Source organism: Oncorhynchus gorbuscha, linkage group LG24, assembly GCF_021184085.1.
Source record: "Oncorhynchus gorbuscha isolate QuinsamMale2020 ecotype Even-year linkage group LG24, OgorEven_v1.0, whole genome shotgun sequence".
Taxonomy (NCBI): Eukaryota; Metazoa; Chordata; class Actinopteri; order Salmoniformes; family Salmonidae; genus Oncorhynchus; species Oncorhynchus gorbuscha.
This window is the reverse complement of record NC_060196.1, coordinates 28922211-28943112: the sequence shown is the minus strand read 5'-3', so window position 1 is coordinate 28943112 and position 20902 is coordinate 28922211. Positions and strand designations below refer to the sequence as shown.

Sequence of the window (20902 nt, the reverse complement as noted above, 5' to 3'; positions counted from 1 at the left end):
TTGTGTTGTGACAAGGTACGGAGGGTATACAGAAGGAATGGAAGAACATTGCTGTTGCAGAGGATAAGTTCAATTACATTTACCAGCTTCAGAAATTGCAGCCCAAATAAATGTTTCAAAGAGCTCAAGTAACAGACATATCTCAATATAAATTGTTCAGAGGAGACTGTGTGAATCTGCCGTTTGTGGTCGAATTGCTGCAAAGAAACCACTACTAAAGCACACCAATAAGAAGAAGATACTTGGGCCAAGAAACACAAGCAAAGGAAATTAGACCGGTGGAAATCTGTCCTTTGTCTAGAGTTCAAGTTTTCGATTTTTGGTTCCAACCAGCGCGTATTTGTGAGACGTGGTGTGGGTGAACGGATGATCTCCACATGTGTATTTCCCACCGTAAAGCATGGAGGAGGAGGTGTTATGGTGTGGGGGTGCTTTACTTGTGACACTGTCTGTGATTTATTTAGAATTCAAGTCACACTTAACCAGCATGGCTACCACAGCATTCTGCAGTGATACGCCACCCCATCTGGTTTATGCTTAGTGGGACTATCATTTGGTTTTAAACAGGACTATGACCAAACACACCTCCAGGCTGTGTAAGGGCTATTTGATCAAGAAGGAGAGTGATGGAGTGCTGCATCAGATTACCTGGCCTCCACAATCCCGGCCTCAAGCAACTTGAGATGGTTTGCGATGAGTCGGACCGCAGAGTGAAGGAAAAGCAGCCAATAAGTGCTCATTATATGTGGGAACTCCTTCAAGACTGTTGGAAAAGCATTCCAGGTGAAGCTGGTTGAGAGAATGCAAAGAGTGAGCAAAGCTGTCATCAAGGCAAAGGGTGGCTACATTGAAGAATCTCAAATATATTTTGATTTGTTTAACACTTTGGTGGTACCTACACGATTCCATGTGTTATTTCATAGTTTTGATGTGTTCAGTATTATTATAAAATGTAGAAAATGGTACAAATAAAGAAAAACCCTTGAATGACTAGGTGTTATAGAACTTTTGACCGGTAGTGTAATTATGATTTTTTATAAAAACAAAAAAAAGAAATAAAGTAATATTTATCCGTGTGTGTTTCTGTGTGTGTGCGTGTGCTTGCATGTATGTGTATGTGAGAGTGTTCAAATGTATGAATGTATGTATGTACAGTTTGTATGTATTTATGTATGTATGCAAAAATATATATTCTCGAAAAACATATTCTTGTCGGCAGTGGTATTGTGTGTGGTGTTCAATAGTTTCACACACAAACTAATCTCAGACGCACGTAGCATAAACGGTACCGTAACGTCTTTCAATAGACTGTGGGACGCGACCAACAAGCGGCTTTGTCCAGATTTCTGTCACTGATCATTTTGGACAAGGCTCCTGTGTGGCTCAGTTAGTAACACATGGCTCTTGCAACACCAGGGTTGTGGGTTTGATTCCCACAGAGGACGAGTATGGGAAAACAACGCAAATGTATGCAGTCACTACTGTAAACTGCTCTGGATAAGAGTGTCTGCTAAATGACCCCCCCAATTTAAAAAAAAAAATAATAATGTGATATATATTTCTGAAGGGGAGGGGATATTTGGCCCATAGACTTGTCTGAAACTTGCAGAGAGAGGGGGTGGAGCTTCTTCTCCTTGTTGTAGTGTATTCCCCCCCCCCAGAACTTCACCGAGCATCTGACACAAGATTTTAGTTATTGGTTTCCGAGATTACACACACGCACAAAAATGATGGATAATTTGTGACTGTTTCAGGAAGCTGGGCGTATGTCCGCACATCACTACTTCACAAGAGAGGGATTTTAACATGTATTTTTGTTGTTGATCAAAATGTGTTTTGGGGCAGAAATGCCTTCTGGAACATGTGAACTTTCATGTGCCTGAATAACAAACTTGTTATACCATCTGTAAATATGAATATAATTGTTAAATTACAAGCCTAGTTGGTTAATTAACGGAAAAAGGCAAGAACCTTCCCACTAGCCATGATTGGCTAAGATAATGGATAGGCTGGACATGCCGATAGATGAGCTCGTATTGGTCTGTCATGTAGCACACTTCTGTCTATAACATGAGCTGCTTAGTATGTGTAGATTTTCCTTGCCACCACAGTTTTTTTGAAAGATATGTTAGCCACGGAGAACTGCAAAACTGTTGCTACTGCTCTCAACAACATTGCTGACCTGAATATAGCAGGCGCAATCGACAAAGATCAGTGGGAAAAAGTGGTGATGGACTACTTTCTGCACACGGGCAGTGTGAACTGGAGTGACTTCACACAACGGGCCAAACAAGCTGTACAAACAAAACGGAAACGACACAGGATTTCTTACTTAAAGGGGTTCCAGTCTGCCTTGTAGCTTTCATCCATGTATACGGCTAAGAGTCTAGTTACATTTTCAGATATTAATAAGCTACATTTTTGGATATTATAAGTTTCAAATTTAGTCAAAGTTGTTTTCATTGCAAGTTAAGTGTATGGTTAGCTAGCTAGTGAACATTAGCTTGCTGACTCACTAGCTAACGTTACGTGTATGATCTGTGTAGTAATATTATTAGTATCTCAGAAAGTCATTTGCATTGCTCGTTATAGCCTAATGTTAGCTAGCTTGCTAACATTGAACTTAGTTGGTTAACTTTAGTGTTAGGATTGTGTATTGGAGGCAAAGTCAGGTGCAGGAGAGCAGAGTGTTGTGAACAGGCTCACTTTTTATTCAGGTCAAAATGACAGTACAAAGTAACAGAAAAATGTGGCCAAAACACAGAACATAGACAAAAAATAATGCCCGTAACAATATCCACAATATCAAAATACACGTAACACAAACAATCCTACACAAAGACATGGGGAACAGAGGAATAAATACATATGGATTGATTGGGGAATGAAAACCAGGTGTGCAGGGAACAAGACAAAACAAATGGATACATGAAAAATGGAGCGGTAATGGCTAGAAAGCCGGTGACGTCGACCACCGAATGACGCCCGAACAAGGACAGGAGTCGATTTCGGCGGAAGTCATGACATTTAGCTACCTACAGATTCATACTACAGCATTTCATGCATGGTAGCAAGCTATGACAATCTGTTTTTATTGTTTGCTAGCTAGCTACATGTCTAAACAAGTCTCCAATTTGCCAGATGTTTACATGACCCATCAAGTTAGCTACATGCCTCACATCTGAATCCTTAAAGAGATGGGTGGTACTAAGGCTTAAGAGGGTGTGAACGATGGTGAATAGTTGCAGATAAAGAATAGATCTCCAGTAGGTGTACCAGCACATTCAAGGTCCATTTTCTCAAAAGTGTGGGTTACAAGTTTATCAACTTTCAAAGCAGAATTATTTTCCCATTGTTCCTCAACTTCAGCGTATGATATACCATTTTGTAGTTCTGAGTCTCTACTTTTATCCAATGTAAAAAACACAATTTCAAATTTTTCCACATTAGACCAAATCGAGGTGGTTGGTCACATATACCATTTAAAGCTCTGGTGGGATGCTTTTTGACCACTGTATGCCAGGGTTGGGCTCAATTTAGAATTTTGACTCCCATTCAACTCATAAGTTTAAATTCAAATTGAATTGGCCACATCCCACAGGATTTAGAATTTGAACTTGAGTTTGAGTGACAGGAAGGATAATTTAATTCAGTGCAATTCAAAGAAATTCCACTCAATCATAAAACACGAGTTTCATTGAGTCTGACAGGTCACACTTTTCTCTGGAAAAGTGTGGTGCAGCGGTCTAAGGCACTGCATCTCAATGCTAGAGGGTCACTACAGACCCTGGTTTGATTCCAGGCTGTATCACAACCTGCCGTGATTGGGAGTCCCATAGGGCGGCACACAATTGGCCCAGCACCGTTAGGGTTGTTTAACTCATTGTTTAACTGACTTGCCTAGTTTAAAGAAATGTTTTTTTTAAATACACTTTTAACCTTAGTGCTTAGAATAGCCAAATCTATTTTCACGATTGATGTTATGTACACAATATATTTTTGTATAGACTACACCAAATATAGAATTGAAGAGACATTTGAATTTCACTGAATTCAATTACATTTCCTTTAATTACTTTTTTAATTGCAATTCTGTATCCTGTTTACTACTTCAATTCAAATTCAATAATTTAATTGGAATTTATTAGACATTCTCAATTCAATTCTGTATGCTTGCCAGGCTGGGTTAAGATTTAGAGTATACTGGGTCACTCACATCCACCATGGATAAAGGACAACTCAAATATCCCATTAATTCTGACAGAGCTGAAAAGTATTAAAAGGGAACAACATTTATTCATCGAATTTTGGAATCCATCAGTTTCGCCCCCACAATGCTATGAAATCTGGAGCGTTTACAGTCCTGCAAACACTATGGCTTTTCTGGTTTCGTTACTGGCGCCTTACTGTAGGCTTCACTACCCTCTGTCTGTTTCTTTATAACTGACTAATTGTTCTGTTGGAGGACATTGTTTAACTGCCTGTAACGTTGATTACAATGGAAGTGAGAGACAGAAAAAGACTGGAGTGTGGGAGTGGAGCTGGGAACCACCAATTTGTTCACCAATTCATCAATATGACAAAGATGCCTCTGCTGCTTTAAATTAACAGGCATGTCACTTAGTAAAACATTTACTCAAAAAGCCTATGTTCATTTAATGTAAGTAAGCATTCACTTTTGTAGTAATAGTTGTATAATAGTTGTATTCGGTTTTTTTTTGTTCTATATCCATATGCATTGAATAATCACAACAATAAATCATTTGGCAGATAAGTTACTAACCTTTTATTAGCTACATTAGTCATCGTTTTATACATTCAGAGGAAAATCGTCTCTACAAAAGATAAATAAATACACGACTAAAGGCAGACAGATAAACATACATACTGTACATTCAGACATTACAAAACTGACTGAACAAATAGAAATCCTTTTCATTTAACAGACAGCAAAGATTCCTCTGTCCGAAATCTGCAGGTTTAAAGACATAGGGAGCAACCTGAGAAACTGTTTGAAGTAGAGCGAGAGCGAAGAAGGAGCCCGAGAGAAAGAGGATCATTCATAATTCAACTACTTTTCCCATAAAACCCTGTGTCATACCGGTTCTTTTTTCTTCTGTGCTCAGTGGTGTCAGAAGAACAGCGGGTTTCGTTCATTAGGGCATGCAAAGAGTAACATTTTACGATGTGTCACAACGTAAAACAAATATGAGCATTTCTTATTTCCTGAGGCAGTCCCTCCTGTTTCAGTCCATTTTCCTCCATCTAATAATGCCTAAAGACCACTCGCCAGTTTTTTTTTTTTTTTTTGGGGGGGGTAGGAAAATTCACCATCATAAAATCATTCAGCATGTGTTTGTTTTGTGTTATCATCAAGTGAGCGATTCATCTAAATTACAAAGGGAGATGGATGGTGGTTGTTCCGATTGTAGCCATAGCATTATTAAGTAAAAAATCTCTAGCATCATTACACCTGAGTTGGCTGTTGTCAGTCTGATTTAACACTGTCATCTATCAACCCAGCATGGTGACCATAGAACTCCCTCACAAGGTGGGCCTCGTTGAATCTTTAGCTATTGAAACACCACCGGTAGCCGTTGTCTCCTGTTTAAATAAAGGTGGGTTAAATAAAGGTTAAGTTAAAAAATAAAAATAAAACCAATGATCTTAAAAAGTCAAGTACTACTATGGAGCCCAGATTATTTCTCCTCATGGATTCACAGACATCATTCACCGAGAGAGGAAAGAGAAGGAAAGCTCGATAGTGAGAGAGAGAAAATAAAGGGATAGAGAAAGACTAAAAGAGAAATTCACAACATATTTAAAAAAAAACATGTTATGAAAAAAAAACAGCACTCATAAGGCTAGATGGACTCCTCATCATTACTCTCCTCCTCCTCCACTTGCTGCTCTGAGGCAGCCCGGAGGGCGGGGAGGGGGGTGGAGAAGGCAGCAAGGGGGACGGAGAGGGCGACAGTGAGGGGAATGGAGAGGGGCGAGGTGAGCGGGAGGGAGAGGGGCAACGAGTGGGGTAGCGAAGGGCTACTGTTGCTACTGCTGCTCCCTGTTCCACTGCTGCTGCTACTACTACTGCTGTTCACCTCCGCTACCTCCCGCCTCGTGCCCTCGATCCACACCGCCATCTCTTCCTCCTCCTGTGTCGGGGGAGGTGGCGGTGAAGGGGCGTGGGCGACGACGGGAGCGGGGGAGAGAGGAGAGGAGGGGGCGGTGGGGGAGGCGGGGGCTGAGGTTGTCTGGGGCTTGGATGACTTCCGTCTGATGTTGCGGAAGCTGGCCAGGGGGGGGCGTAGTCGTACCCCGCTATGCGTAGAGGCCTCAACGGCCTTCTGGAGCTGTGGGAGAATAGGGTAGTGGAGATAGGGAAAGAGAGGGGACACAGAAGAACACAACATTGAATTACATGAAAATAGCATGATAAGTAAGACTCATAAGGCAATAACGACTCAACCCTTACTAAATTGTAAGGTTAAAGCAAAAGAGAATGTAAAAACTGTAAAATAGAAAGATAGAGCGATAAAAGAAAGTGAAAATTAGAAGATGACATTTTCTTACCTCTTTAAGTGCCACTACACCCACCAGTTTTCCGATACTGGTGACATAGGCATGACTCAGGCCCAGTAATGAGAAGAGTGTGTGGGTCTGAGACAGGCATAAAAGGTCAGATGTCAAATTAGACCCCACTTCTAACTGCTTTAGGTTCAGCATTCTGCTATGGCTTCTGTTCTGAGCAAATCTACTATCGGTTGTATTTCAGTTGTGTCTAGACATGATGTCATATACTGTATCTCCAAATTGGTATGAGTTGGCAGCCCTTCAAACCAACCTTGTGTAGCGAGGTCCTTTCCACCAGCTGAAAAGGGGAAGGATCTATTCGGATCTGATCAATTTCCATTGGCTTGTCCATCTCAGCCTCCTCCCATTCTTTGATCTGCACCAGCCAATAAGACACAAGTTGAAGAAACACAACGCTGTAATTGGCTAAATTCCCTCTAAAGTGCAACCTTCCAACGTCAACTGCCTCCATAAGAGATTTAGGGTTGTTGACACCTTTTAACCTTCTTATGGGTTTCAACATTCTAGGCCAGACTCTTTTGACAAGGACAAAAGTGTTTGAAAATGTACAAGGCAGCCTACTCTAATCATTTGTTATTGCATCAGGGGACGTAAAAGTTCTTGGGACCTCACAAGTCGACCTAAATGAGATCAGTTACCTCTTCTGGTGTCATCGTATCGGACAGGAGAGGGTTGGCGCAAGGCTCCTGATGAGAGAAAATAGTGGGGGGGGGGGGTTAAGATAAGACACTTTCTGACTCACGTCATGCACACATTTTCCCTCGTCCCATAACCTAGCTGATTGTCGCTGTTCCAATCACTGTTCCAATCACTCATATTTTGTCTTTTCAAAACATATTGAGTTATGTACCGTATTTGGTTGAGTACAGTGTCAAGAATAACATGTTTTGTGTGGGCTGCATATTCGTGGATATACTATATACTTTTTGTTAAAGCCTGGTTGTGTGTGTGAAACATAACTTTTCAGATGAGTTTAGGGTGCACAATTCAACCCCAACATTAACCACGACCCCAGCAGTGGCTGTGCTAGCCAGTGGAAGACTACAACACCAACGGGTTTGTGTGGGAAAATTGATGGGACAGTCATTTATGCAGCAGGAAACGTATGAATCCAATTCAATTCCCAAAATAGTAATGGATTTGGCTTTTCAGAATGAAATAGTCACAAGTTTGGGGTGTACAATTCCAACCAAAGGCTGGCCTATCCTTTAGAAAACTGTAAAACTACAAATCAGTGGCAAAATATTACGATCACCATTGAATAGAGAGATTGAATTGTATCATTAACATACATTGTTTTTCATATTTGCAGTATAAATTGGTAAATGTGAAAAGCCATACCAGGCAAATAATAACCATATTTCATATGCTGATTTCCATATGAGAGAACTTAAGAGGAAATATGTTTGACTTGGGAGCCTCTCTGAACAATCTCCATTTGCAAGTCCTGTGAATTAATTTGTCACACTCAATTAGATAAAGAAGTGTGATTACATAAAGAACAGAGCCCAGTAATAAGATTCCTCCCATGCAAATATAATGGATAAATATTCATATTTCCTTGAAATATGGTTTTCAATGGAACCGCCAAGGAGAGACGCCATCTACATCTCAACGGCTCATTACCTCAGTAATTCATTTGCTGTTCAAATTCTTGACTCCATAAATTCTTTAGTGATCATTAGGAAGACTGTTACGGATACAGTTATCCTGTGTGTGTGTGTATCCTGTGTGTGTGTTTCTTTTCTCTCCTTCTCCCCTCACAGGTGAAAACCATCACTCCCCAATCAGTCAACAATCAATCATCAATCAGAAGACACACCTCCTCCTATTTCCTGACCTATCACAGTTCCTTCCCCATGGTTTAAAAACCCCATTTGTTTGTTCTAGAGCTCAGCTCAAAGCTCAGCTCAGCTCAATCTCTCTGTAAATGCCATGTCTGTAGGTCTCGGTGTTTCACTCTCGCTTTGTGTCTTAACCTCTCTTTTGTTTAAAGCACCTCCATAGCACTTTGTCATCACCTGTGAGTATTGTTTTTGTTTATGGTGTTTGTGTTTGATTGCTGGTGGGAAACCAAGACAAGTCGCCCATGGGCATACACTACCCGTAGGTGAACTTTGTTAAATACACTAGGTAGAACTGGGCGGACCACCCACTGTATTTTTGGTTAGTTAGTTAGCTGTTGTTAAAGTAGGCTAGTCTAGCTTAGGGGTGTTTTTTGTATATTTATTGTTTCTTTCCTTGGGTTCAGCTCAGCCCCTTTTCCTGCCCCCCCCCCCCCATTACCGTGTGTTTATAAATAAACCTAGAGTTTGACGGTAGATTTCTGTTGTCGTGGTTATTTCGTGCACACTTTTACTTTGTCACAATAATAATTTGCATGAGTTATGTTACGGGTCTCATTACCATCCCCCCCTAGACTGTCGGGCCAAAAGGGATTCGTAACATAAGTGGGGGCTCATCCGGGATCTGTCCTAACTGACACCCATGCCGCTCATGTAGATTGTTGTAGTGGTATAGTTCAGTGTTGAGCGTCATAGCTGAAGTAGCATTAGTGTTTGCTATTTTCTTTGGCACTTGTGAAGTAGTGTAAAATGACTACTTTTGATTTGAAATCCTTTTTGGATAACCCTTCGTGGGAGGTTTTTGACAAATGTCGTAGAGTTGATTTAATGACCTTGGCTGACCATTATTCAGTATCGATTCCGCAGAGTTTAGTTAAGGCGGAGGTTAAACGGCTAGTATTAAATGTATTGTTGGAAGAGCAGGTGCTTGTGTTACCGCTGCCTGAGTCTACTACCCCTGTAGGGGATGTTGCTGCTCCTGTAAGCCCATTGGTGTCTGATAATGAGGGCGAGGCTAAAACACCATCTACATTGTCCCGTTTTGATCCACTCTCCCCACTGTCAAATGGTGATGCCAGGAGGGATGTCCGTTTAGCACAGTTCCAACTGGAGGTGGAAGAGAGCCCAAATTAGGCGAGACTCTCCAGTTGGAGATGTGTAAATTGGAGGCAGAAAAAGAACGAGAACAACGGCATTTGGAGATGTGTAAAATTGAGGCAGACAGAGAACAAAGGCAGTTGGAGTTCAAAATGCGCCAGATGGAACTGGAGGCAGAGACAGCGAGGCTCGCCTCCGGTCCTACTGTACCTGTTTGTGAGCCGTCCTCACCTACTGTGTCCTCAAACACGTTTGACATTAGTAGGCAGATTGCCTTAGTACCTTTGTTCAGAGAGTCAGAGGTTGACTCCTATTTTTGTGCATTTGAGCGTATAGCCGTAGCATTGAAATGGCCTGAAGAGGTATGGTGCCTATTACTTCAGTGTAAATTAACTGGTAAAGCCCAAGAGGTTTTGTCAGCGTTACCTCTGGAGGACAGTTTGAATTATGAAGTGGTCAAAGCTACTGTTCTTCGTGCCTATGAGCTTGTGCCTGAGGCATACCGACAGAGATTTAGGTCTCATAGAAAGTCTTCTAGTAAGACTTATGTGGAATTTGCTAGAGACAAGGGAAATCTGTTTGATAAATGGCATGCTGCTAGTAAGGTAACTGATTTCAACTCTCTCCGGGAGTTAATCTTGTTGGAAGAGTTTAAAAATTGCTTACCCGAACGCATTGTAGTTTACCTAAACGAACAAAGTATCCTGTCTGGCAGAAGCGTCTGTTGGCAGACGAGTTTGTGTTGACGCACAAGAGTGTGTTTTAGGCTCAAACCGAGAGTAGAGCCACTGAGTTTCCTACCTTTAGCCCTAGTTGGCCAGCAGTAGTATATCAAGCACGCCAGAAGAATGAGCGTCCCTGTTTCTATTGTCATAAAGTAGGACATATGATTAATGATTGCTTCCTGCTTAAACGCAAACAAGGGATGCCTCTTCGTACCAAGCCACCAACAGGTGTTGCTCTAATTCGTACTGTTAAGAGGTCGGCAACAAAACAGGTGCCTCAGGGTAACTGTAGTTTGAAAGTCTCAGTCCCCGACCGCCGTTATGAACCATTCATTTTCGAGGGGTTTGTGTCCCTAACGAATGACGAAGCGTCTCAACGACCGGTTAAAATCCTTAGAGATACTGGTGCGGCGCAGTCGTTTATATTGTCTGATGTGTTGCCCTTATCTGACGATACATACTGTGGTTCCAGTGTGTTAGTGCAGGGTATTGAAATGGGTTTTGTGCCATTGCACTTTGTGAAAGTACGCTCTGAGTTAATCAGTGGAATATTCAGAGTGGGGGTACGCCCTAAGTTGCCAGTGAAAGGTGTGACCTTTATAATGGGTAACGATATTGCCGGAGGAAAGGTAGTACCCGTATTGGATAAAAGTGACCACTCTCTCTCGAATGAGCTGGCACAGAGTTATCCACATGTGTTCCCCGCTTGTGCTGTCACTCGTGCCCAGGCACGACAAGAGGGTGACGTGATAGATTTGTCGAACACTGTACTGTTCAAAGAGGTTGATCAAGAGGATGGATTGTGTGATACCTCTGAGAAGCTGATCACCTCTGACAAACAGCCCAGGAAAGAATCAAAGAACGTTGAACTTATTGCTGATGCAATACAGTTACCAGTCACTCGTGAGCAGCTGATTGCTAACCAAAAGGTTGACAACAAGCTTGCTAAATGTTTTTCTAGTGTTGTCTCATTGGAAGATGTGAAGAAGAAGAACGTGGCTTACTTCATTGATGGTAATCTCCTCATGTGTAAATGGAAATCCCACGTTGACGCGGATGGAGATTGGAATGCTGTTTACCAAATAGTGATTCCTACAGCCTTTCGACAAAATGTGTTATCCCTTGCTCATGATCACCAGTGGTCTGGTCATTTAGGAATCACAAAAACTTATGATCGGATCCTTCGACATTTCTTTTGGCCGGGTTTAAAACAAGATGTGGCTCAGTTCTGTCGGACATGCCACACCTGTCAGATAACAGGAAAACCAAATCAGGTTATTCCTCCCGCTCCTCTTTGTCCCATACCTGTCATAGGTGAACCATTCGAGCATGTGGTGGTTGATTGTGTCGGACCGTTACCGAAGACAAAATCGGGTAACCAGTTTTTGTTCTGATAATGTGTTGGCAGATGCATTGTCTCGTGTGTGAAAATGATTTCTGAATGTTTTGCAAGGTTGTTGCTTTGTAAGTATTCATTGAAATACTGTAGTCGCAACCCCTAGGGTTGCTCTTTTAAGGGTGGGAGTGTTACGGATACAGTTATCCTGTGTGTATCCTGTGTGTGTTTCTTTTCTCTCCTTCTCCCCTCACAGGTGAAAACCATCACTCCCCAATCAGTCAACAATCAATCATCAATCATCAATCAGAAGACACACCTCCTCCTATTTCCTGACCTATCACAGTTCCTTCCCCATGGTTTAAAAACCCTATTTGTTTGTTCTAGAGCTCAGCTCAAAGCTCAGCTCAGCTCAATCTCTAGCTCAGCTCAATCTCTAGCTCAGCTCAGCTCAATCTCTAGCTCAATCTCTCTGTAAATGCCATGTCTGTAGGTCTCTGTGTTTCACTCTCGCTTTGTGTCTTAACCTCTCTTTTGTTTAAAGCACCTCCATAGCACTTTGTCATCACCTGTGAGTATTGTTTTTGTTTATGGTGTTTGTGTTTGATTGCTGGTGGGAAAAGGGGGAAACCAAGACAAGTCGCCCATGGGCATACACTACCCGTAGGTGAACTTTGTTAAATACACTAGGTAGAACTGGGCGGACCACCCACTGTATTTTTGGTTAGTTAGCTGTTAAAGTAGGCTAGTCTAGCTTAGGGGTGTTTTTTGTATATTTATTGTTTCTTTCCTTGGGTTCAGCTCAGCCCCTTTTCCTGCTCCCCCCATTACCGTGTGTTTATAAATAAACCTAGAGTTTGACGGTAGATTTCTGTTGTCGTGGTTATTTCGTGCACACTTTTACTTTGTCACAATAATAATTTGCATGAGTTATGTTACGGGTCTCATTACCATCCCCCCTAGACTGTCGGGCCAAAAGGGATTCGTAACAATTCGTAACAAAGACCTTGGTGTGCATACAGTAGTGCTTTTTGAGGTTGGTTTGGTTTTGATTCGATTATGAAAAAATTAAATGAGGTTTCCGATTATTATAATTTTTGACATTAAATGCATTATGCATTATGTGGGTTGAATGCTGTAACAACACAGAATAAAACAATTAATAAGTCCCATGATGGCAGTGATGCCCATTTCACTGAGTGTACAAAACACGAGGAACATATTCCTAATATTGAGTTGCACCCCCTTTTGCCCTCAGAACAGCCTCAATTCGTTGGGGCATGGACTCTACAAGGTGTCGAAAGCGTTCCACAGGGATGCTGGCCCATGTTGGCTGGAGGTTCTTTGGGTGGTGAACCATTCTTGATACACATGGGAGACTTGAGTGTGAAAAACCTAGCAGCATTGTAGTTCATAAAACCTCTTAACAAGGATCTGCCTCATCTTTTCAGTTTTCGCCTAAAATTACATACCCAAATCTAACTGCCTGTAGCTCAGGACCTGAAGCAAGGATATGCATATTCTTGATACCATTTGAAAGGATACACTTTGAAGTTTTTGGAAATGTGAAATTAATGGAGGAGAATAGAACACATTAGATCTGGTACCATCATCTTTGAAATGCAAGAAAAAAGGCCATAATGTAGTATTCCAGCCCAGTCGCAATTTAGATTTTGCAGCGTATTTGCAACGTTTTTGACTGATCCAATGAACCATTCCATATCTGTTCAAAATTTTGTATCAAGACTGCCCAAATGTGCCAAATTGGTTTATTAATACATTTTCAAGTTCATAACTGTGCACTCTCCTCAAACAATATAATGGTATTGTTTCACTTTAATAGCTACCATAAATTGGACAGTGCAGTTAGATTGACAAGAATTTAAGCTTTCTGCCAATATCAGATATATCTATGTCCTGGGAAATGTTCTTGTTACTTACAACCTCAGGCTAATGTGATTAGCATATGTTAGATTAACTGTACCGTGGGGGGGGACACCAATCCTGCAGAGGTTTTAACACACTCAAACTGGTGCACCTGGCACCTACTACCATACCCCATTTAAAGGCATTTACATATTTTGTCTGGCCAATTCACTCTCAATGGCACACATACACACAATCCATGTCTCAATTGTCTCAAGGCTTAAAAATCCTTCTTTACCTGTCTCCTCCCCTTCATCTACACTGATTGAAGTGGATTTAACATCAATGACGTCAATAAGGGATCATAGCTTTCACCTGGATTCACCTGGTCATGTCATGGAAAGAACAGGTGTTCCTAATGTTTTGTATATTCAGTGTAGATTACATTTTTTTTTTGTTGACTTTATTATATAATTCCAAGTCATCTCTTCTCTACCACATGGACTGAACAAGTAGGCGCGCAATGGATCATCGTAATTGTAGTTAATTACCATGTTTTCTTGCGCTTAACTAAGTAGAATATTGGCCTGTGGGAAACTAAAACATCCCACTACATCGCACAGCTCGGCCTTGATCTGATTTATCTCTAGAGAAAATGTGCATTGAACTCACAGACAAAAAAACTGAATGAAATGAAATTATTATAGTTTAACTGAAGTTGGTGATTACCGAAAAACAACCAACATGTTGGTTATTCACTTAGCACTAGTGTACAGTCACGCACAGGTACAGAATCAGAAACTCTGTACACACTCAGTTATAAACTACCTGTGACTGTCCCTCTGCCGGTTTGCCTTGGGAGGAGAATATATTCCATAGAGTCCCCCTAACGGACTGAAGAGTGCCCTTGTCTGAAAAGGACAAATGATAAAAGATTTGATGGACGAGGGTCAAAAGTCTTCTACAAAGGTATCTTGATGTTGAGATTGGTAACTAAATCATTCAAAGCTGTATAATAATATGAATATGCAATAAGCTGAATAATAATAGGGGACTGTTGCCAGGCACCCATAGAATTATTGTTCCAGAGAGATGGTTCAACTCACCAGGAGCTGTGTGATTGGACGAGGGCTCCTGCGGTTTAGGGGACGGCAGGGGGCCATTTCGTTCTTCCTGAACTGGGGTGCTCTGGGAAATTGAACAAAACAGTAATTCATCACATCCACAGCTTGAATAATGACATAATACAATACGTTCCTTGCCACATGACGCTTCAGTAAGTGTATTCCAGCTTGCCCCTATAGAAGAACACTTTCTGGTTCCAGGTAGAACTTTGTCACCAAACAAAGAATCATTTTAGAACCCCCCCCCCCCCCCCCCCCCCCCGAAGAACCTTCTTGGATGAAAAAAAAGTTGCATGTAGACCCATGTAGAACCTAGTCCCTGTAGAAGAACCCTTTCAGAACCCTATTTTGCTGCACCTGCGATAACATCTGCAAATATGGGTGCACAACCACTACACTTTGATTGGATAGGCTTTCTAAGAGTGTTTTTGATTCCTTATGAACATTTACCCTCTGTCTGACAAACCTTATCTCCACTCTCCTCGTCGTCTTCATCCACAAAGGCAAAGGATTCCCAGCTGTCTTTGGCATACTGGTTCTGTTCCTGTAAACACTGTTCCTGCCTGAAGATCCGCCTCTCTGCTGAGAGCCACCAATCACAGAGAGCGTGGAGCTCTGAGCGGTCGATGGAGCCCAATAAGATCATAGAATCTACGGGGAAGAGAGTGTCACATGATGAACCACTCAAGAAATTATTTGAAGACATTGAAATGTATCCTCACGTTCACGAAAAACACATTCATTTTACCTGTTGAATCCACTAGTGGTATTGTTTTGAGAGAAATGGAGTCCAGGAGAAATATCAACTCCCTGTAGGTGGACTGTAACGAGAGAAACTTCACTTTCCTAACCATGATGTCCTCCACAAAGATGTTATACTGGCTGTAAGTCAGAAGGAAATGCCAATCATTCATTCATGCTCAACACTTGTGTACTTCTGGTGAGTCTATGTTGAAGAATGAAGCATGCGGAGGAGGCCATATTGACACAAAACAACTCATTGTTTTCGCATGGGACCCTCAATGCAACTGGGTCCCTCAGAGCCAACATGTCACCTCGGTTGCAGCTTCTCTCTGCACACCTGATGTGTCCAAAGCCCAGCTCAGGGAGGTAAGGCAGTTTCTTGATCTGGATGATTGAGTCGTAGAGCGAGGGCTGCAAGCCCTGGGCCACCATGTTGGCCAGGATCACCGCCACCATCATGGGCAGGATGTGGGAGATCTGGCCCGTCAGCTCGAAGCAGATCACCGCCGTGGAAACCGTGTGGGTCACCGCCCCGGTCAGTGCAGCCGCTCCTGGGAGAGAGGAGGGAGAAGAGCAAGGAAAGGGGGAGGCAGGGAGAAATGGAAGACAGAGGAAGGGAGAGAGGGAGGGGGGAGGGAGAGAAAGAAAGAAAGAAAGAAAGAAAGAAAGAAAGAAAAAAGAAAAAAAGGGGAGAAATAAATCATTTTCAGGTGGAAGGGATGTGTAGCTGGATGATCCACAGGAAAGGGAGATATGAAAAGGGGGGGTGATGGGTGGATGGGAAAACAATGGGAGTGATTAATGGGAAGAGGCAACGCGGCACTCACAGTCGAGGGACAAGTATAGGAGGGATGTCAGGAGGGAAAGAAAAGACGAGGCATGGGGTAAAGAACAAGGGATGAGGAGGAGAAACATCAGGGACTCAGGGCTGAAAAGCAGGGAGATGATTGATGTACAGAACGGCACGTGGGAATAGCGAAGGAAGAAAGGGGAAAGGGGGATGGAATTAAAGGAGTGGCGGTAAAGAGGGGAGGAGGGGGGATGTGTAGGGCGAGAGAGGGAAGGTAAAAGGAGATTAATGGTAGCGTATAGGTTTATGGGCCACCGAGACAGCGGAGGACAGGAGAGAGAGAACAGACAGTGACATTTCACTATCACACCAAAGGCGGTTGACGGGCAGGCACTGACAGAGAGAGGGAGAGGAGGAGGTGGAAAGGGAGACTGACCAATGACAGCGTACCCTCCTGGGATGATGCGGTACAAGATTCCATCAAACAGAATCCCGTGGGGGAAGAGGGTAGCCATGATCTCCCCTACCAGTCGGCCGAAAGAGGCTCCTGGGGAGAAAGAGATGATGGGGGATATGGGAGGTGGAATGTCATGTTTACGTTGCTATTATGTTGGCTATCAGACATTTATCCCCCCTCCTGCGACCACTTAATGTTAATTTGACCTTCTTCTAAGCACTCATCTATCTCTTTGGCTCACTGATGATGATTTCCACTCTTTATATATGACATCTCATCCTTGAAGGTACACTGATTTAAAAACTACCCAGAATGCTCTACTTCATGATTATCCATGATGCTTTATACCATAGTCATGTACTGTAGGCCTACATTGGATCGCTCGATCAGATTATTTCACCACCGAACGATAATGTCAATTTCCATGAGACAAAATATTTAAAACTGATATGGAATTTGTGTTCATGTTTAGACTAATGACATAACGTTGCGCTTCTGTTTACCGAGTATGAAGACGGGCATGAAGGCTCCAGAAGGGATGGGCATCGTCGTCGAAACAGCAGACATCCAAAACTGAGACATGGGTGGAATTAAATTACTAACTGAGCAGAATTAACACATCTTAGTACTTCCACCATAGTGTAGACGAATGATTTGCCTTGAAAGGTATTTTTCACATAACAGACTATATTCTCGACCCACTCTATTCCATGACTGTTCTCCAATCCAACAATACCATTGCGACCAGATACAAATCTATTTATTCTCAATGGGAAACACTAAACATACTGGCGCTAACACTCACAGTATTGCACTCTTCTCCTCCAGTACACACAGTGGAAATCTCTCGGCAACTTTGTCAAGTGTGATACTGATGGTGTGTTGAGGATTACATCTCCACTACAGGGTTCTTCTCTGTAGGAGATTCTTATTCTACTGAGATGAGTGACTCAACCAGGAGTCTGTCGTTGTCATTGAGTGACGCTATGTGCAATGTGTGACTTTTTCGGAGAAACACTACGGGGTGGAGGAGAAGGGAAAAAAACGGAGCAGGGGAATGAGGAAGGGTACCTTCATGACGAAGAAGAGGAGGAGGATGACGAAGACGCTGATGTCGGGGTGCAGCCAGGCAGAGGAGCGCCCCAGGCCGGGGGGAAGGGGAGAACCCCAGATTTTAGTCCAGGTGAAGTTGTCGAACAGTGAGTTGATGCATTCTCTGGGCATCAGCTGTATGCGTCATGAAAGAAGGGGAAGGATGAGGGAAAAGTAATGGCATGTACTGTCAAAAAGGTTTTAATGAAACATTTTGTTAAAAAGTCTCGGTGTTAAAAGAGTTTGGGATAAATTGTTTTAAACCGTGTAATGAAGAGTTTTAAATATATAGAGTGATATTTTTACAAAACCCAACTGTACTGTAGTCAGAACTTGTTCAAAATACTGCAGATGAAGATTGTTTTGTGTGCATCACATATGTCAACCCATAGGCCTATTCAATATATTGCCAAAACAGAGGTTTTGAAATAAATGCCAATACTGTACTGTGAGCAGAATGGTCGGTTTCAGAAATACCTCTGCATTTTAGCACCGTAGAAACAGGGCACAAGTCAGATCTTAAAAAGGTGTTAAACATTGTAGCTTGAGGGTGACGACGTCACCCACACACATGTGTTTCTGGCTGATTTAAAAACACACCTCATTCGGCACTAACTAAGGAGGCTATTTTAAAGGGGTCTCAAAACACATGGTTAACCTGGGCTGTTTCTACATAGATGGGCAAAGAGGCCTCTTCAATGAATATCTAGCTAATATTGACCATCTAGATTCTACCCAGTCCAGTGTTAGCCTGGGTGCCAACTCCTGGTGGAATTCTCATGAAAGCAGAAACATACTGGTACTGGCAGCCAGCCCACTAGGCACAGACGTCAGGGCAACGTCTAGCTTCGATTTACACCTGGTTGAGTTGTCAACTAACTTCAATTCAATGTGAGAAAATGACACCATGTGATTGGATTTTGGTTAAATAAAAAATAACTAAAAACGCACTTACGTTGATGACTGTATTCAAATCCAATGAGTTTAACGTAGATTCAAAGTCACCACTTAGATGTTTTGGGTTGAAACTACGCAAACAGCTAACAATCCACACATTTTGGTAAATAGTCGTACTCTTTAGATGATCCTATGAATGTGTCTCTGCAGTTAAAATTTTCATGATTGAGAATAGTAGATAAGTCACATTTTAGCCAAGCATAACAATATTTGTAACACTTCATAATAATTTATGCTTATTCATGAAAGTGTTATGAAGTGTTACCGAAGTGTTTTCAAGTCCCGATAAACAGGGTCTTCCACAGAGTATAGTCATTTTAACATAGTGACACACAACAACAATAAATGGGCAAACAAAATTGGATTTGAAATCTGACCTCTCCAGCCATGAACTGTCCAAATCCAGGGGGAAAGGTCAAGGTGGCTATCACTAAGGTCACAACACCGGGGAAAATCAGTCGGCTGGTGAGAGAATAAGGATTAAAAACAGCCATTCTCTTTCTACTTTCAACTCTGCGTTTACAACCCTATATCCCTGTGGTTCTTTGTAGCTCAGTTGGTAGAGGGCGCCTGCAACGCCAGGATAGTGGATTTGATTTCCGGGACCACCCGTATGTAAAATGTATGCACGCGTGACTGTAAATCGTTTTGGATCAAATGATCTGCTAAATAGGATCTACAGTGCCTTCAGAAAGTATTCACACCCCTTGACTTTTTACACATTTCATTGTGTTACAGCCTGAATTTAAAATGGATTACATTTCGATTGTCACTGATCTACAAATGATGTTTTGAGAAATGTTTACAAATGAATAAAAAATAAAAAGCTGAAATGTCTTGAGTCAATAAGTATTCAACCCCTTTGTTATGGCAAGCCTAAACATCTTCAGGAGTAAAAATGTTTTTAACAAGTCAGATATTGAATATCCCTTTGAGCATGTTGAAGTTATTAATCTCACTTTGGAATCACTACAAAGATACAGCCGTCCTTCCTAACTCAGTTGACGGGTAGGAAGGAAAGCGCTCAGGGATTTCCCCATGAGGCCAATGGTGATTTTAAACCAGTTACAGAGTTAGATGGTTGTAATAGGAGAAAACTGAGGATGGCTCAACAACATTTTAGTTACTCCACAATACTAACCTAAATGACAAATGAAATGAAGGAAGCCTGTCCAGAATAAATTTTTTCCAGAACATACAGTACATCCTGTTTGCAATAAGGCACTAAAGTAATACTGCAAAAAATGTGTTAAAGAAATGAACTTTTTGTTCAGAATACAAAGCATTATGTTTGGGGCAAATCCAACACAACATCACTGAGTACCACTTCATATTTTCAAGCATGGTGTTGGCTGCATCATGTTATGGGTATGCTTGTCATCGGCAACATCATTTTTTTAGGATAAAAAGAAAAGAACTAGAGCTAAGCACAGGCAAAGTCCTAGAGGAAAACCTGGTTCAGACTGCTTTTCAGCCTGAACACCGAGCAGGACAAATACTTACCAAGATGACATTGAATGTTCCTAACTGGCTTATTTACAGTTTAGACTTAAATCCCCTTAAATCTATGGCAAGACTTGAAAATGGCTGTCTGGCAATAATTAACAAACAACTTGACAGAGCTTGAGGAATAATGGGCAAATATTGTACAATCCAGGTGTGCAAAGTTCTTACAGATTTACCCAGAAAGAGTCTCAGCTGTAATCGCTGCCAAAGGTGATTCTAACATGTATTGACTCAGGGGGTTGTATACTTATCTAATCAAAATATATTAGTGTTTTATTCTCCCCAAAAACTTGAAATATATATATACAGTGGGGCAAAAAAGTAGTCAGCCACCAATTGTGCAAGTTCTCCCACTTAAAAAGATGAGAGAGGCCTGTCATTTTCATCATAGGTACACTTCAACTATGACAGACAAAATGAGAAAAATAAATCCAGAAAATCACATTGTAGGATTTTTAATGAATTTATTTGAAAATTGTGGTGGAAAATAAGTATTTGGTCAATAACAAAAGTTTATCTCAATACTTTATATACCCTTTGTTGGCAATGACAGAAGTCAAACGTTTTCTGTAAGTCTTCACAAGGTTTCCACACACTGTTGCTGGTATTTTGGCCCATTCCTCCATGCAGATCTCATCTAGAGCAGTGATGTTTTGGGGCTGTTGCTGGCAACCCGGACTTTCAACTCCCTCCAAAGATTTTCTATGGGGTTGAGATCTGGAGACTGGCTAGGCCACTCCAGGACCTTGAAATGCTTCTTACGAAGCCA

General features: G+C 41.8%; 1 protein-coding gene across 1 annotated transcript in view; it reads right to left on the bottom strand.

Moving 5' to 3' along the window:
- Nucleotides 1-2717: 2717 nt before the first annotated feature.
- LOC124013374 (chloride channel protein 1-like) overlaps nt 2718-20902 on the bottom strand; it is a 39240-nt gene continuing 21055 nt past the window's right edge. Inside the window, exons 11-23 of the mRNA XM_046327678.1 lie at nt 19005-19089; nt 17650-17805; nt 17082-17151; nt 16558-16668; nt 15669-15882; nt 15336-15469; nt 15054-15238; nt 14570-14651; nt 14292-14374; nt 7233-7280; nt 6845-6949; nt 6574-6660; nt 2718-6353 (exon numbers count right to left, since the gene is read on the bottom strand). Coding sequence (XP_046183634.1) covers nt 5865-6353; nt 6574-6660; nt 6845-6949; nt 7233-7280; nt 14292-14374; nt 14570-14651; nt 15054-15238; nt 15336-15469; nt 15669-15882; nt 16558-16668; nt 17082-17151; nt 17650-17805; nt 19005-19089 — 1849 coding nt within the window. The 3' untranslated portion in view covers nt 2718-5864. The remainder of the gene's footprint in view (nt 6354-6573; nt 6661-6844; nt 6950-7232; nt 7281-14291; nt 14375-14569; nt 14652-15053; nt 15239-15335; nt 15470-15668; nt 15883-16557; nt 16669-17081; nt 17152-17649; nt 17806-19004; nt 19090-20902) is intronic.